Source organism: Haliotis rubra, unplaced genomic scaffold (assembly GCF_003918875.1).
Source record: "Haliotis rubra isolate DU_JTF1 unplaced genomic scaffold, ASM391887v1 Scf100, whole genome shotgun sequence".
Taxonomy (NCBI): Eukaryota; Metazoa; Mollusca; class Gastropoda; order Lepetellida; family Haliotidae; genus Haliotis; species Haliotis rubra.
This window is the reverse complement of record NW_025764893.1, coordinates 1,221,063-1,238,174: the sequence shown is the minus strand read 5'-3', so window position 1 is coordinate 1,238,174 and position 17,112 is coordinate 1,221,063. Positions and strand designations below refer to the sequence as shown.

The window sequence follows — 17,112 nt, the reverse complement described above, 5'->3', positions numbered from 1 at the left end:
GTCAGACAGTCAATATCAATCACTATCAGTCAGTACCATTCAGTCAGTAAGTATTAAGTAGTATCAGTCGGCCAGTCAGTATCAGTCAGTCAGTCAGTATCAGTCAGTATGAGAGCCAGTAGATATCAGTCAATATCAATCAGTATCAGTCAGTCAGTCAATATCAATCAGTATCAATCAGTATCAGTCAGTCGGTCAGTCAGTATCAGTCAGCCAGTCAGTAAGTCAGTCGGTTAGTATAAGCCAGTATCAATCAGTCAGTCAGTATCCGTCAGTCGGTTAGTATCCGTGAGTCGGTTAGTATCAGTCAGTATCAGTCGCTCAGTCACAATCAGTCAGTATCAGTCAGCCAGTCAGTATCAGTCAGCCAGCCGGTATCAGTCAGAAACTCAGTATCTGTCAGACAGTCAGTCAGACAGTATCATTCAGTCAGTCAGTATTAGTCACTCAGTCAGTATCAGTCAGTCAGTCAGTATCAGTCAGCCAGGAGGTATCAGTCAGTATCAGTCAGTCAGTCAATATCAATAAGTATCAGTCATATCAATCAGTCATTCAGCATCCGTCAGAGTTAGTCAGCCAATCAGTTAGTACTAGTCAGTCAGTCAGTATCACTCAGTAAGTATCAGTCGGTCACTCAGTAAGTCACAACCATTCGGTCAGTCAGTATGAATAAGCTTAGTCAGTATCAGTCAGTACCGGTCAGTCAGTATCAGTCAGTATCAGTCAGTCAGTATTAGTCAGTATTATTCAGTCAGTCAGTATCAGTCGGCCAGTCAGTATCAGTCAATCAGTCAGTATCAGTCAGTATCAAACAGTCAGCCAGTATTCGTCAGTATCAGTCAGCCAGTCAGTATCAGTCAGTCAGTCAGTGTCACTCAGTATCACTCAGTAAGTATCAGTCGGTCACTCAGTCAGTCACAATCATTCGGTCAGTCAGTATGAATCAGCTTGCTAGTCAGTATCAGTCAGTCAGTCAGTATCAGTCAGTCACAATCATTCAGTATCAGTCAGTATCAGTCAGTTACAGTCAGTATCAATCAATCAGTCAGTATCAGTCACTCAGTATCAGTCACTCAGTATCAGTCAGTCAGTATCAGTCAGTCAGTCAGTATCAGTCAGATTCAGTCAGTTTCAGTCTGTCAGTATCAGTCAGTATCAATCAGTCAGTCTGTATCCGTCAGTCAGTCTGTATCCGTCAGTCAGTCAGTATTAGTCAGTCAGTATCAGTCAGTCAGTATCAATACGTCAGTATCAGTGAGTCAGTGTCAGTCAGTATCAGTCAGTATCATTCAGTCAGTCTCACTCAGTCAGTATCAGTCAGTCAGTATCACTCAATCGGTATCATTCAGTCAGTCAGTATCAGTCAGTCAGTCAATTGAAACAGTTGATGCGGTCTCATTTGTCACCATAATTTCAAGTTCAAGTGGTTAAATCATTGATTGGTGATTGGCCATTTGATGGTTATTGAACGTTATAAATCATCGATATACCTGAAGCAGAATGTAAACTTCTTGGCCAAATAACCTTGTTTTCATTTTGCCAACGCAAACATAAATCTCGATTCATATGCATAAAGAAACAGATACGCAAGGAGAGGACAACAATTGGTGCCCATGGGGATGCCTAAATCTATTAGCCTAAATTTTTCAAAGATGTAAGACCTCAAGCACTAGCAACTGTAGTTTATTCTGTAGTAATACTATGACCCATGACAGTAGCAACTGTAGTGCAATGTGTAGTAATACTATGACCTGTGGTAGTAGAAACTGTAGTACAGTCTGATGTAATACTATGACCTGTGGTAGTAGAAACTGTAGTACAATCTGCAGTAATACTATGACCTGTGGTAGTAGCAACTGTAGTACAGTCTGATGTAATACTATGACCCATGACAGTAGCAACTGTAGTGCAATGTGTAGTAATACTATGACCTGTGGTAGTAGCAACTGTAGTACAGTCTGATGTAATACTATGACCTGTGGCAGTAGCAACTGTAGTACAGTCTGTAGTAATACTATGGCCTTTGGTAGGAGCAACTGTAGTACAGTCTGTAGTTATACTATGACCGGTGGCAGTGGCAACTGTCGTTTAGTCTGTAGTAATACTATGACCCGTGACAGTAGCAACTGTAGTTTAGTCTGTAGTAATACTATGACCCGTCACAGTAGCAACTGTAGTGCAATGTGTAGTAATACTATGACCTGTGGTAGAAGCAACTGTAGTACAGTCTGATGTAATACTATGACCCATGACAGTAGCAACTGTGGTGCAATGTGTAGTAATACTATGACCTGTGGTAGTAGACACTGTAGTACAGTCTGAAGTAAAACTATGACCTGTGGCAGTAGCAACTGTAGTACAGTCTGCAGTAATACCATGACCTGTGGCAGTAGAAACTGTAGTACAATCTGCAGTAATACTATGACCTGTGGTAGTAGCACCTGTAGTACAGTCTGATGTAATACTATGACCTGTGGCAGTAGCAACTGTAGTACAGTCTGTAGTAATACCATGACCTGTGGTAGTAGCAACTGTAGTACAGTCTGTAGTAATACTATGACCCATGACAGTAGCAACTGTAGTGCAATGTGTAGTAATACTATGACCTGTGGCAGTAGCAACTGTAGTACAGTCTGATGTAATACTATGACCTGTGGCAGTAGCAACTGTAGTACAGTCTGCAGTAATACTGTGACCTGTGGCAGTAGAAACTGTAGTACAGTCTGGTGTAATACTATGACCTGTGGCAGTAGAAACTGTAGTACAGTCTGAAGTAAAACTATGACCCGTGATAGTGGCAACTGTAGTACAGTCTGAAGTAAAACTATGACCTGTGGCAGTAGCAACTGTAGTACAGTCTGTAGTAATAGTATGACCTGTGGCAGTAGCAACTGTAGTACAGTCTGCAGTAATACTATGACCTGTGGTAGTAGCAACTGTCGTACAGTCTGCAGTAATACTATGACCTGTGGTAGTAGCAACTGTAGTACAGTCTGTAGTAATAGTATGACCTGTGGCAGTAGCAACTGTAGTACAGTCTGCAGTAATACTATGACCTGTGGTAGTAGCAACTGTAGTACAGTATGTAGTAATAGTATGACCTGTGGTAGTAGCAACTGTAGTACAGTCTGTAGTAATAGTATGACCTGTGGCAGTAGCAACTGTAGTACAGTCTGCAGTAATACTATGACCTGTGGTAGTAGCAACTGTCGTACAGTCTGCAGTAATACTATGACCTGTGGTAGTAGCAACTGTAGTACAGTCTGTAGTAATAGTATGACCTGTGGCAGTAGCAACTGTAGTACAGTCTGCAGTAATACTATGACCTGTGGTAGTAGCAACTGTCGTACAGTCTGCAGTAATACTATGACCTGTGGTAGTAGAAACTGTAGTACAGTATGTAGTAATAGTATGGCCTGTGGTAGTAGACACTGTAGTACAGTCTGCAGTAATACTATGACCTGTGGTAGTAGCAACTGTAGTACAGTATGTAGTAATACTATGACCTGTGGTAGTAGACACTGTAGTACAGTCTGCAGTAATACTATGACCTGTGGCAGTAGCAACTGTAGTACAGTCTGTAGTAATAGTATGGCCTGTGGTAGTAGACACTGTAGTACAGTCTGCAGTAATACTGTGACCTGTGACAGTAGCAACTGTAGTACAGTCTGCAGTAATACTGTGACCTGCGGTAGTAGCAACTGTAGTACAGTCTGCAGTAATACTATGACCTGTGGCAGTAGCAACTGTAGCACAGTCTGCAGTAATACCATGACCTGTGGTAGTAGACACTGTAGTACAGTCTGCAGTAATACTATGACCTGTGGTAGTAGAAACTGTAGTACAGTCTGAAGTAATACCATGACCTGTGGCAGTAGCAACTGTAGCACAGTCTGCAGTAATACCATGACCTGTGGTAGTAGACACTGTAGTACAGTCTGCAGTAATACTATGACCTGTGGTAGTAGAAACTGTAGTACAGTCTGAAGTAATACCATGACCTGTGGCAGTAGCAACTGTAGTACAGTCTGCAGTAATACTATGACCTGTGGTAGTAGCAACTGTAGTACAGTCTGCAGTAATACCATGACCTGTGGCAGTAGCAACTGTACTACAGTCTGAAGTAATACCATGACCTGTGGCAGTAGCAACTGTAGTACAGTCTGCAGTAATACTATGACCTGTGGTAGTAGCAACTGTAGTACAGTCTGCAGTAATACTATGACCTGTGGTAGTAGAAACTGTAGTACAGTCTGAAGTAATACCATGACCTGTGGCAGTAGCAACTGTAGTACAGTCTGTAGTAATACCATTACCTCTGGCAGTAGCAACTGTAGTACAGTCTGCAGTAATACCATGACCTGTGGTAGTAGCAACTGTAGTACAGTCTGCAGTAATACCATGACCTGTGGTAGTAGAAACTGTAGTACAGTCTGCAGTAATACTATGACCTGTGGCAGTAGCAACTGTAGTACAGTCTGCAGTAATACCATGACCTGTGGTAGTAGACACTGTAGTACAGTCTGCAGTAATACCATGGCCTGTGGTAGTAGAAACTGTAGTACAGTCTGAAGTAAAACTATGACCTGTGGCAGTAGAAACTGTAGTACAGTCTGATGTAATACTATGACCTGTGGCAGTAGAAACTGTAGTACAGTCTGCAGTAATACCATGACCTGTGGTAGTAGCAACTGTTGTACAGTCTGTAGTAATACTATGACCTGTGGCAGTAGCAACTGTAGGACAGTCTGCAGTAATATTATGACCTGTGGTAGTAGAAACTGTAGTACAGTCTGCAGTGATATTATGACCTGTGGCAGTAGCAACTGTAGTACAGTCTGCAGTAATATTATGACCTGTGGTAATAGACACTGTAGTACAGTCTGCAGTAATACTATGACCTGTGGTAGTAGAAACTGTAGTACAGTCTGCAGTAATACTATGACCTGTGGTAGTAGAAACTGTAGTACAGTCTGCAGTAATACTATGACCTGTGGCAGTAGCAACTGTAGTACAGTCTGCAGTAATACTATGACCTGTGGCAGTAGCAACTGTAGTACAGTCTGCAGTAATACTATGACCTGTGGTAGTAGAAACTGTGGTGCAATGTGCAGTAATACTATGACCTGTGGTAGTAGACACTGTAGTACAGTCTGCAGTAATACCATGACCTGTGGTAGTAGACACTGTAGTACAGTCTGCAGTAATACTATGACATGTGGTAGTAGACACTGTAGTACAGTCTGCAGTAATACTATGACCTGTGGCAGTAGAAACTGTAGTACAGTCTGCAGTAATACCATGACCTGTGGTAGTAGAAACTGTAGTGCAATGTGTAGTAATACTATGACCTGTGGTAGTAGACACTGTAGTACAGTCTGCAGTAATACTATGACCTGTGGTAGTAGAAACTGTAGTACAGTCTGCAGTAATACCATGACCTGTGGTAGTAGAAACTGTAGTGCAATGTGTAGTAATACTATGACCTGTGGTAGTAGACACTGTAGTACAGTCTGCAGTAATACTATGACCTGTGGTAGTAGAAACTGTAGTACAGTCTGCAGTAATACCATGACCTGTGGTAGTAGAAACTGTAGTGCAATGTGTAGTAATACTATGACCTGTGGTAGTAGACACTGTAGTACAGTCTGCAGTAATACTATGACCTGTGGTAGTAGACACTGTAGTACAGTCTGCAGTAATACCATGACCTGTGGTAGTAGAAACTGTAGTACAGTCTGCAGTAATACCATGACCTGTGGTAGTAGAAACTGTAGTACGGTCTGCAGTAATACCATGACCTGTGGTAGTAGAAACTGTAGTGCAGTCTGCAGTAATGCCATGACCGGTGGTAGTAGAAACTGTAGTGCAATGTGCAGTAATACTATGACCTGTGGTAGTAGAAACTGTAGTACAGTCTGCAGTAATACTATGACCTGTGGCAGTAGCAACTGTAGTACAGTCTGCAGTAATACTATGACCTGTGGCAGTAGAAACTGTAGTGCAATGTGTAGTAATACTATGACCTGTGGTAGTAGCAACTGTAGTACAGTCTGCAGTAATACTATGACCTGTGGTAGTAGACACTGTAGTACAGTCTGCAGTAATATTATGACCTGTGGCAGTAGCAACTGTAGTACAGTCTGCAGTAATACTATGACCTGTGGTAGTAGACACTGTAGTACAGTCTGCAGTAATACTATGACCTGTGGTAGTAGCAACTGTAGTACAGTCTGCAGTAATACTATGACCTGTGGTAGTAGACACTGTAGTACAGTCTGCAGTAATATTATGACCTGTGGCAGTAGCAACTGTAGTACAGTCTGTCGTAATACTATGGGATGAAGCACGTGAGCGTTGCTTCACGATGCAATATGACCATAATGACATCTTTATCTCCGCAGTGAGTGAGTGAGTGAGTGGGTTGGTCTGATTTAGTGAGTGAGTGGGTGGGTTGGTAGATAAATGTGTTGGCCCTGGGTTGGGCAGACTGGCGATATGGTGAGTTGTTTTATTGTGAATGAATTTACTTTTATGCAGCTCTCTGGTATGAATATATCTATTGCTTTTTGCAGTGTTCTGCTATAGACCGAAAGATATAATTACCATCTCCCTGATATACCATGATGCATGAGACAATCCACAGTGGTAACGAAATCATTCGTTCCGAGGTGAGGTGAGGCGAGGCGAGGCGAGGCGAGGCGAGGCGAGGCGAGGTGAGGTGAGGTGAGGTGAGGTGAAATTGGATTTAACGTGCTTGAGAATATTTCGCTCATATGACGACGTGCATGCGCGTGTGTGTGTATGTGCGGCTGCTTGTACCAGCCCAGACTGAAGCTGGTTTTATAGTGCTAGCCCACTGAGATACCATGCCGCAGTGAAGCATGGATACCCCACTCAGACACACTATACTGACTCCGAGCCGACCAGTCCTTGTTGTACCCATTAATGTCGAGCGCCAGGCAGGGACCAACAAGTACTATATTTTAACGTCTTTTGGTATGACGCGGTCGGGATCGAACCCGCGACCTTCCGCTCTCCTGTCGTTCCGTAGTATAACACTAATAACAGCAATAGGAATATTCGTTCGTACTGCAAATACTCCAACCACTCAACGGAGTTTGTTTTAGACTCATACTATAATATAAATTCAAAGAAATCACCAGACACCATCTTTGATGTGCAACATTTTATTGGAAGTTTTAGATGCTCTTGGAGGGCTGACCGAGTTTTGACAAAACAAGGTACACGACGACACACTGCCTTATGTTCTGCATCACCAATCAATTACTGACATCACACTGCACAAAAGGAACCTCAACACAAACACTGACCCGTTTCACAAAGTGCTCTTGATAACGTTACGACAGTAGAAAGTCTGTGGTTAAAACACATGTGTAAACCTGAGAAAACCTGTGAAGCGGTACCCATCGAAATTGTACGAATGCATTATGGGTGACAACTAATGTTATTTTAACTAAAGAAACAGAGTTGTTTCCTATCGGTTTCAATGACAATGTCAACCTGCTTTTTAACATTTTGAAGGAAATAGTATTTACACTTTAACTGATATGATACGAACATAGACAATTCATGGATAACATCTTCCTTATTTCGTGAGTGCGACGTTGCGATTCGTGTACCATTGCCAAGCAGTTGTCGAAATAAAGAAGTTGTTTTCCATAGAGTTTGTCTACATTCTACTTCCCAACTTCTAAAATGCCACTCAAAGAAGTGATATATGGGCTGTAGTAGTATTAACTACTGCACAATACCTTTATGGCATCGCTAACGTACAATAGTGTAATGATATCGCTATATGGTGGTGGTCTGTAAATAATCGAGTTTGGACAAGATAAAACGGTAATTAACATCATGATAATCGATCTACACAATATGGATACGATAACATGAGCAGTGTATGAAATAAGCCAAAAAGTCCAGCCAGACATCAGGGCTTGTAACTTGTAAATGTTACCAGCCCAAAATGGATTAAACCAGACCAAATATGGGGAATTTACTCAGATGTATGGAACATCTAAAAAATTTACCAGACCATCGGGCTGGCTAGCTGTAAATGTAGACCGTCCGTCAGAAATCTAGACCGTGTCGGGTGGTCGGACGGGCCTTATTTCATACACTGACATGAGTCATCCAAATTAGCGAGTCTGGCCACCCGATCCCGTTAATCGCCTCTTACAACAAGCATGGGTTGCTGAAGACCAATTCTAACCCGGATCGTCTTGGGTAATAGTGTAATGGTATCGCTCATTTACTGAGGTGCAATGATACCCCTAATTTGCAATAGCGTAACATACAATGTATTCGAAACCGTAATATTACTGATGTACAACTGTGTTATGCCGCTGATTTCGAAATACGTAGTCCTTCTAGTATTGATTTACAACATAGCTATGATATCATTCATTAAAAATGGGATTTTGATAGTACTGATTTACCTAACAGTAAGAACTAACGCTGTAGGATAATTAATGTCCGTTTGTTATATGAACAAACGACCAGTGAGTTCGAAGCACATCAGGTGCTAAGGGAGGAAACTCTGAGAAGAGGATGCTAAGGGAGGCAACTCCGAACAACGGATACTAAGGGCGGTAACTCTACATATCGGACGCTAAGGGAGGCAACTCTGAGCAAGAAAGATACTGCGACAAAGTACGTGATAGATCGATCTGAATAATCTAAGACATTCCGCAATGACATCAGTATCTCCCCTTGCCAACCGGATAGGTACATCAAGAAGGTGCCTCTGAATAAATACCTTCTTTCGCAGTGATGCAGCCATTGTCAAAATCATCGTCTTATGCTCGCGGACCAATCAGTATGTAGTGTTCTAAAATGTCGTGGTAGAAACTTGTCATATAAGCCATTATACAGAATAAAACATATGAAGGTGGGCTATAATTTCAAATAACGTGGTCAGGATGTCTGAAATGGGACAGTTGTGGTGTTTCTCTTACACATCGGTAAATCCTATAACGCGAACCTCATCTTCTTGGCAGCAGTGGTTCCGACTGCCACACCTGTCGAACAATGTAACAGTGATGTCGGGCAAGATGGAGTGGTTGGCCCCACAGAAATCGCCGGGAATGACCAACAGACCACTTATGAATGGCCTGTATTCGCCACACAAAATGCTCAGCGTTCCGTTTAGTTCTTCAGCACGTCTAACATCGGTCGCCGCCGAGAACGTTGTGGTGTTGATGGCGACGCGCTGTATGTTGCAGCAACTGGCGTTGATGACGACGAAGAGGTATATTTGCTGCTGCAGACCGCTCCCACAGTAGGGTGCACATTGGACAGTCCAGGGACGACTCAAGCTGACTTCTGTGGACCAAAGAGGAACGTTAGTGCCAATATGGGGTCAAGGATCATATTATTATATAGATTTGCGTTTCTATGTAAAATAAGGGACCGTTCATAATTTATGGGGAGTGTTACCCATTTTGTTCTGGAGAGGTAGTGGGAGTCATCAATTCTGTACATGAAAATCTGAAAGAAATTAAGCTTAATACATGACATGGGGGGGTGGGGGGTTGTCACTTACTTAGTACAACTTTTAGGGGAGGTCATTCACATTGTTCATGCTTCTCCAACATCATCGAAACCCCAACCCCCAACCCCCAAGCCATACATTATAAACGGTCCCTAAGTACGACCATTGATGGTAGTTTTAAATTACAGAAGAACCTTAAGGCTTGCAGTGTATTTGAGGCTGTGAACATGGTAAATTAATTATAACACTGATATTGCTTTGTAAAACAGGATCCTGCTTCAAAGTACTCCACTGATTAATCCGTTATACCGACCGGAAACCTAAAGACACTCTTTGCAGTGCAGTAGGCATCGCATATAATGCTGCTATAGAGCTCGTAAAAACAATTTTTGTTGGCAATACGAAATTTTCTGTTCGTCTCCACAATTCGTGAGGCTATTTCGTGATGTAAAGATGTGGCCTTACTTGTCAGTCATAGTCTAAGTTGGAACAGTATGTTCGTCTAAAATGTTTGCACCTACAGTTTTTCAACTGGGCTTATAGGGGCGGTGGGGTAGCCTAATGGTTAAAGCGTTGGCTCGTTACGCCGAAGACCCGGGTTCGAATCCCCACATGGGCACAATGTGTGAAGCCCATTTCTGGTGTCCCCCGCCGTGATGTTGCTGGAATATTGCTAAAAGTGGCGTAAAACCAAACTCAGTCAGTCAGTCAGTCAGTCAGTCAACTGGGCTTATATGTTTTTCTTAATGTGCTGGGGGGCGGTGGGGGTAGCCTAGTGGTTAAAGCGTCCGCTCGTCACGACGAAAGCCCGAGTTCGATTCCCCCACATGGGTACAATATGTGAAGCCCATTTCTGGTGTCCTCCGCCGTGATATTGCTGGAATATTGCTAAAAAGCGGCGTAAAACCATACTCACTCACTCACTCACTTAATGTGCTGGGCCCCTTTCACAAAGATCTCGCAGCGCTATGATTATCGTAAGTCAGTGTTACAGCCTAGATGTTCGAAGCTCTCTTAGCGCTAAGATAGTCGTAAGTTAATGTTAATGTATAGCACTTACGACTATCTTAGCGCTAAGATAGCTTCGAAAATCTGAATAGGAGGTACGAATGCTACGAGAAAAGTTACGAGATCTTAGGCGTCCGAGAGGATTGTGAAACGGGGCCATGGCCCTGAAGACTATCAGTTTACTCAGCTTAGATTCAGACGCTGGATCATTTCACACGAGTGAGTAAGTGAGTTTAGTTTTACGCCGCATTCCAGCTATATGGCGGCGGTCTGGACCAGACAATCCAGTGATTAACAGCATGAGCATCGAACTGCGCAATTTGGAACCGATGACATGTGTCAACAAAGTCAGCGAGCCTGACTACCCGATGCCGTTAGTCGCCTGTTACGACAAGCATGGGTTACTGAAGTATTCTAACCCTGACTTTCACGGGTTTCATCTCACAACTGTAGATTATTATGGTTTTACCCCGCTGGAGACAATATTAACGCAAAATCACTAGGTGACGGGGAACACTTTTGCCATGCAGTTAACATACATTTCCACTCACTCCCCTAGTAAGTAATGAATTGGTATACCAAGCCCCGGTGAATTTATATTAAAACTAAAATCTGAAAACTTTGAGCTGAGGGTTCGAAATGCGTTTTTATGATGTCTTCGTAATTTCGATTTTGTTTTCGGTTATTTTAAGTTGAAATATTGCAGCGAACGACGAAAGTCAACTCACTCACTCACTTTAGGAAATAACAGTCTTACCACAATCTGCCGTGGACGTGTCAGCTGGTTGTAAGATCTCGTTGGCCGTCAGACCAGCCACTGCCCGTGGACAATGCAGCGCCTTATTAAACCCTGGAAAGGAAAAAAAATTGTTATCAAATTTGAAATTACATCCTCGAAAATACCAACAAGTGTTTCAAAGCTGACGCTGTGGTGCAAAGACCATGTTTCTCAAACAGTAGTGGAATCTAGTCTCACAGTCCCTTAACTGTATCATTTCCCATTTCACCCAGTCCAAGGAGCGGTGGGGTAGCCTAGTGGTTAAAGCGTTCGCTAGTCTCGCCATAGATCCGGGTTCGATTCCCCAGGTGGGTACAGTTTCGCGGGCATTCTCAAAGAAATCCTGGGAATTGTCTGAGGAAGAGTCCTGGGCCCCGTTTCACAAAGCGATTGTAGCGCTAAGGTGATCGTAACTCCCATACTTCAACATAGACTTACGACAGTCGTAGCGCTAAGGTGATCGTAACTCCCATACTTCAACATAGACTTACGACAGTCGTAGCGCTAAGGTGATCGTAACTCCCATACTTCAACATAGACTTACGACAGTCGTAGCGCTAAGGTGATCGTAAATCCAATACTTCAACATAGACTTACGACAGTCGTAGCGCTAAGGTGATCGTAACTCCCATACTTCAACATAGACTTACGACAGTCGTAGCGTTACGATCGCTTTGTGAACCGGAGCGCTGGGTCCCATTCCTCAAAACGATCGTAGCGCTACGATGATCGTAACTCCCATACTTTAACATAGACTTACGACTGTCGTAGCGCTACGATCGCTTTGAGGAACGGGGCCCTGGACTCTTCCTCAGACAATTCCCGGGATTTCATTGAGAATGCCCGCGAAACTGCGAAAAGTTTTGAAGACTGATATAACTTTGTCTGGCTATTACTGAATATGATCGTAAAATATCACAATATTCAATCTTTCAGTATACTGTGGCGAGGCCTGGTTTCGAACTTGCAACCCTTCGCCAACTGGCTTGGCGGGTTTATCCACTAGGCTACGAAGGATCGCTGTGAAGTGATTGTTTGTCAGTATGAACCATGTGTTCCTCGGGACACGGGTAGCACGTGCAGAGCACCTGCATTACGCGTGCAAGGCAAGGTATCGGCTGCCAGTCGCATCCCAGTTGATTTCAACAGTCAGTGAGTGAGTTCACTTTTACGCCGCACTCAGCAATATTCCAGCTATATGGCGGCGGTCTGTAAATAATCGAGTCTGGCCCAGACAATCCAGTGATCAACATCATGAGCATTGATTTACGCAATTGGGATACGATGACGTGTCAACCAAGTCAGCGAGCCTGACCACCCGATCCCGTTAGTCGCCTCTTACGACAAGCATGGGTTACTGAAGATGAATTCTAATCCGGATCTTCACGGGTTCCACCGTTATGTGAAGTGTTGTTCACACATTGTACAAATATGGGGAATAGAACCCGGGTCTTCGGCGTGACGAGCGAAAGCTATAACCACTAGGTTACCCAACCGCCACTCTCACCTATGGAGCGAGTGAGTATGGTTTTACGCCGCTTTAAGCAATATTCCAGCTATATGACGGTGGGGGACACCAGACATGGGCATTGTACAAATATGGGGAACAGAACCCGGGTCTTCTGCATGACGAGCGAAAGCTTTAACCTGTAGGCTACCCAACCGCCCCTCTCACCTATGGAGTGAGTGAGTATGGTTTTACGCCGCTTTAAGCAATATTCCAACAATATCACGGGGGGGGGCGGCAGATGTGGGCTTCACGCATTGTACAATTATTGGGAACAGAACCCGGGTCTTCTGCATGACGAACGAAAGCTTTAACCACTAGGCTACCCCACCGCCCCTCTCAAAGTCAGAGCATCTGAATATACTTACCCGGTAAGGATCCGAGGACAAGGTGAGTCGGTCCAGTCAGGATCATCGCCACAGTCATCACAAACGCTGGTGCATGTAGTCGTACCATTCTGCTCACACTCGACGGGATGTTCCTGTCTGTGGTTTTATCTTGGAAGAGGACTGGCATATATATACATATGTGTTCAAAAGCATTTTTTTTTCTTTTAACAAGAATCATTTTGGTTTCTAAATTTGATCGTGTCTTAATTATGTCTCGTCACGATACTTCAAAAAACAACTCAGATTGATGTGATGGAAATAGAGGTCATTGCGGTCTTTCTGTGTGATGCGAAGCAATAGGACACCTTAACTGGGTGTAATGGGCGAGGAGGGGCTTTAGATGCGGGAATGATTTAAACACCTACTTTGGACCTTGAGTGGATAAGTTAGGTTATGGCGTTCCGTCTAGCGTCCATGACCGGCGAATGGCTGTTGAGTGATGATATACTTCGTGCCATGTTTCATATATACAGGTCATCATTAATAAAGGGTCAAATGATAGCGCATGTACAGAAAAGTTTCTCAGAAATATTAGAACTAAGAGTGTCATCATAATGTTTATTGTGCTGACGAACGTGACACATCGTGACTTACAGACAAAAAGTCAAACATCAATTGTATAGGCCAACCTCCCAAAATGAAAATGACAAACATGAAGCACTCGGTCATTCAATATCTTGTGTACCCTACTCGCGCGTCCAAGACACAGGTGCACTTTGTTTCTCATTCCTCTTATCAAGTTCATAAAGAAAGCTTGCGGAATCGCATTCCATTCCTCTACTAGAGCTCTGCGGAGTCCTGGGAGATCCACTGGTGCTGGATGACGTGTGTACACACGTCGATCGAGTTCATCCCAGGCATGCTCAATTGGGTTAAGGTCTGGCGAACATGCTGATCACTCCATCAGCTCTACAGACTGCTGCCGAAGGATTTCATTGAGAATCCTGGCCCTATGAGACCTAGCGTTGTCGTCTTGCAGTAAAGAGGGTCGACCATAAAAGCCAGCTTGCAGGAATGGTAATGCTATAGGAGTCAGAATCTCGTCCCGATAACGCTGTCCGGTAAGATTACCGTCGACCACGTGCAGTGGAGTACGTCCAGTAGAAGTTTCCCTACCCAAACCATGACCGACCCCCCGCCAAATCGGTTATGCGTGGTCACAGTTGCATATGTGATTAGCTCTCCACGATAAATCCTCTGCCGACCACCATGGAAGAGCAAACTGAATCTGCTTCCATCTGTGAAGAGCTCACGAGACTATTGACGTTGATTCCAGCGGCCATGATGTCGACACCGTCTCAAACGCGCCTGCCTGTGACGTTGTGTTAGTGGTTGATGAACTGCTGGTCGCCTCCTGCGGAGTCCGGCAGCCCTTAAACGTCGACAAAAGGGTGCTCCTGGATATCCTTACATTGTTAACATTGAAGTGCTCTGTCTGCAGATCTGCTGCGTTAAGGAATCTGTTACGTCATTAACGCAGTGTTCATCATGTGCCTATAATCTCGGACTTTTCCGATTCTGGGGCGACCTGGTCCACGTGCACATTCCATGGGTCCGTCAACGGACCCATTGGCTTGAAATCCCTTAGCTGTCTACCACAATAGAGCGGACAGCAGTTTGCCGCTGAGTTTGACCAGATTCCAAAAGGCCTATCGCCTGTCCCCTTTCAGCAAGTGTGAAAAAACGTCTCATTTTAAGCTGCGATTTCAAACAGGTACCTGAACAGTGAACGACAGAGAAAACGCACCAATGCATGTGTATTTTCCTCCACTTTCCATGGATAAAGCGACTTGCACGTGACATTAAGTGGCAGGTGGTTTTCCGTATTGACAATTTGAATACAAAATGTGCCATTTGTACAGAATTCATTGGACGTGAAATAACGTAATAATGACATTTCTACTGGCCATTAGGTGCCTGACTCGGAGGGTGTGGGTTCGGATATCGGATGGGACTCAACCCCTCCAAAAGTACTAGAATCTGTACTTTACTAAGAAAGTGTAATCCCAAATAGAACATATGTTACAAATAAAACGTTTCCAGTTGAGATATTCTCTAGACTTAAGAACGGAACTAAGACAACTTACTTGAATTTAGTAGCCTAATATCATTGAATTTATATTCAGTTTCCAAGGATAATTTAAAACGTGATATCAACATAAGCGAAAGTCCCTATTAAAAAAACATATTCGAAAGTGACTGGTTTATAGTTAAATTACTTTTTTCACTGAAGAAATATAAGAATACATGTACTTAAGTAACTTATCGAATGCGATACTACCGATCATCAGGCATACAATCTTTCAAAACAGACCGTACGTCAGCATGTTAGACCGTCTCGACGGCGGTTATTAAAACACATATAGAACACATCATGTTTATGTAACTAACTTATGATTATAGGGATTTATATAGCGCACATATCCACGCAACTAGTGCATGCTCAAGGCGCTGGTATTTTTACCTTGATCATTGGATGTCAATCTCAACGGCACATCGTATTATCAAACTCAACTCCCTTGGGAGCATACAACTCTTGCAGCCACTAGGCGGCTTTCACATCCTTACGAGGTACCCATTCACAGCTGGGTGGACTTGGACACATAGTCACAGTACTTTGTCCCAAGTTCACTGCACGTTACTGTACCTGCAAATAGGTGTTTGCACGTATTCATGTGGCCACCATCTGATCATATACCAACGGATTCGTGGGTTCTTTTAAGTGCAGAGGGTTGTGTACTGTACACTAGGGGTTGTGACAACACTGAGTCTGCTCACAAAGTTGACTCTAAGGGTCGTTACACCCGGTCACAGGTTGGCTCGATCCCGACACCTCAACTTCGCTGGATCACTAGCCTGGCGCCTAGGCAGCTCACCCACCATGCCCCAACTTCTGCTGGTAAATTTAATTTAATCAATATTCAAATTTGATAAATATTCTGTTTTCAAAAATATATGTTTGGACAGCTGTGATACAGCGGTAGACAACTTATTCTCTAAATTTGACAGTCGATCGTTTTTCTGTGAGACACGTAAAAGTATTGTTGCGGTTACATACCTGAAATCATGTAATAAACTATTAAGGGTTGTGTATCTCTGAAGGTCGGTAGACACGGCGTTCCGTTGTCATTAAGGGGGAACCTTGTAACCCTGCAACAAATGCTTGTACCAGTGAAGATCCGGGTCAGAATTGGTCTTCAGCAACCCACTCAGCAATATTCCAGCTATATGGCGGGGGTCTGTAAATAATCGAGTCTGGATCAGACAATCCAGTGATTAACACCTTGAGCATCGATCTACACAACCGAGAGACGATGACATGTGTCAACCAAGTCAGCGAGCCTGACGCCTCTTACGACAAATATGAGTTGCCGATGACCAAATGTAACCCGGATCTTCCCACTTGAAGAGTGACTGAGTAAGTGAGTGAGTGAGTCATGTAGGATGAGTGAGTGACTTACAGTTTGTGACAATGTCTACAGAAATGGTAATATCACTGCTTTACGCCACCTTGACCATTATCTCATTTATATCACGCCGAGTACGACGGTCCGACGGAAGATGATATATATGTTAGAGAAAAAGAAGCAGAACTGTCTGTATTTCATGTCAATACTTATATTTTCGATGCGTCTGTACCCTGATCTGAGCTATGATTTTCGGAAACAACAGCCATTACCCGCATCCTGTCCAATCATCTATGATTCGTTTGGACACGATCCAGATAAAGGTAATAAAGGTTCAAGTATATGAATATCTTTTACGACACATTTTGAGTCAGCAAAATGTTTAACTTGCATCACTCATCCTGACCATTACGGGGCTAGCACGAACCTTGCCAGAACGTGTATTATCGAGTGCTTGAGTGGGTTGTGTAATTTGAACAACGTTCCGGATATATCAGTAATGCTGAAGG

General features: G+C 43.4%; 1 protein-coding gene across 2 annotated transcripts; it reads right to left on the bottom strand.

Annotated features, from left to right (window-relative positions):
- Nucleotides 1–8,131: 8,131 nt before the first annotated feature.
- On the bottom strand, nt 8,132–13,297 carry LOC124266704. 2 transcript variants are annotated; one of them, XR_006895823.1, is made up of 3 exons: nt 11,510–11,705; nt 11,280–11,372; nt 8,132–9,345 (listed from the first exon to the last, which is right to left on the bottom strand). XR_006895823.1 is itself a non-coding variant. In XM_046701503.1 (3 exons), exons 1-3 carry the CDS (start codon nt 13,261–13,263, stop codon nt 8,975–8,977), a joined length of 552 nt encoding a protein of 183 aa, XP_046557459.1. In that variant the 5' UTR covers nt 13,264–13,297; the 3' UTR covers nt 8,132–8,974. The 2 variants fall into 2 exon arrangements, 1 of the variants encoding a protein (XP_046557459.1); XM_046701503.1 differs by lacking the exon at nt 11,510–11,705 and adding an exon at nt 13,176–13,297.
- Between the last annotated feature and the right edge of the window lie 3,815 nt (nt 13,298–17,112).

Coding starts and splice junctions, on each gene's coding strand:
- LOC124266704 (XM_046701503.1), bottom strand. CDS start 13,263: ATGGTACGACTACATGCACCAGCGTTTGTGATGACTGTGGCGATGATC. Junction 11,373..13,175: donor TGTCCTCGGATCCTTACCGG/GTAAGTATATTC, acceptor TTTCCTTTCCAG/GGTTTAATAAGGCGCTGCAT. Junction 9,346..11,279: donor CACGTCCACGGCAGATTGTG/GTAAGACTGTTA, acceptor TTTGGTCCACAG/AAGTCAGCTTGAGTCGTCCC.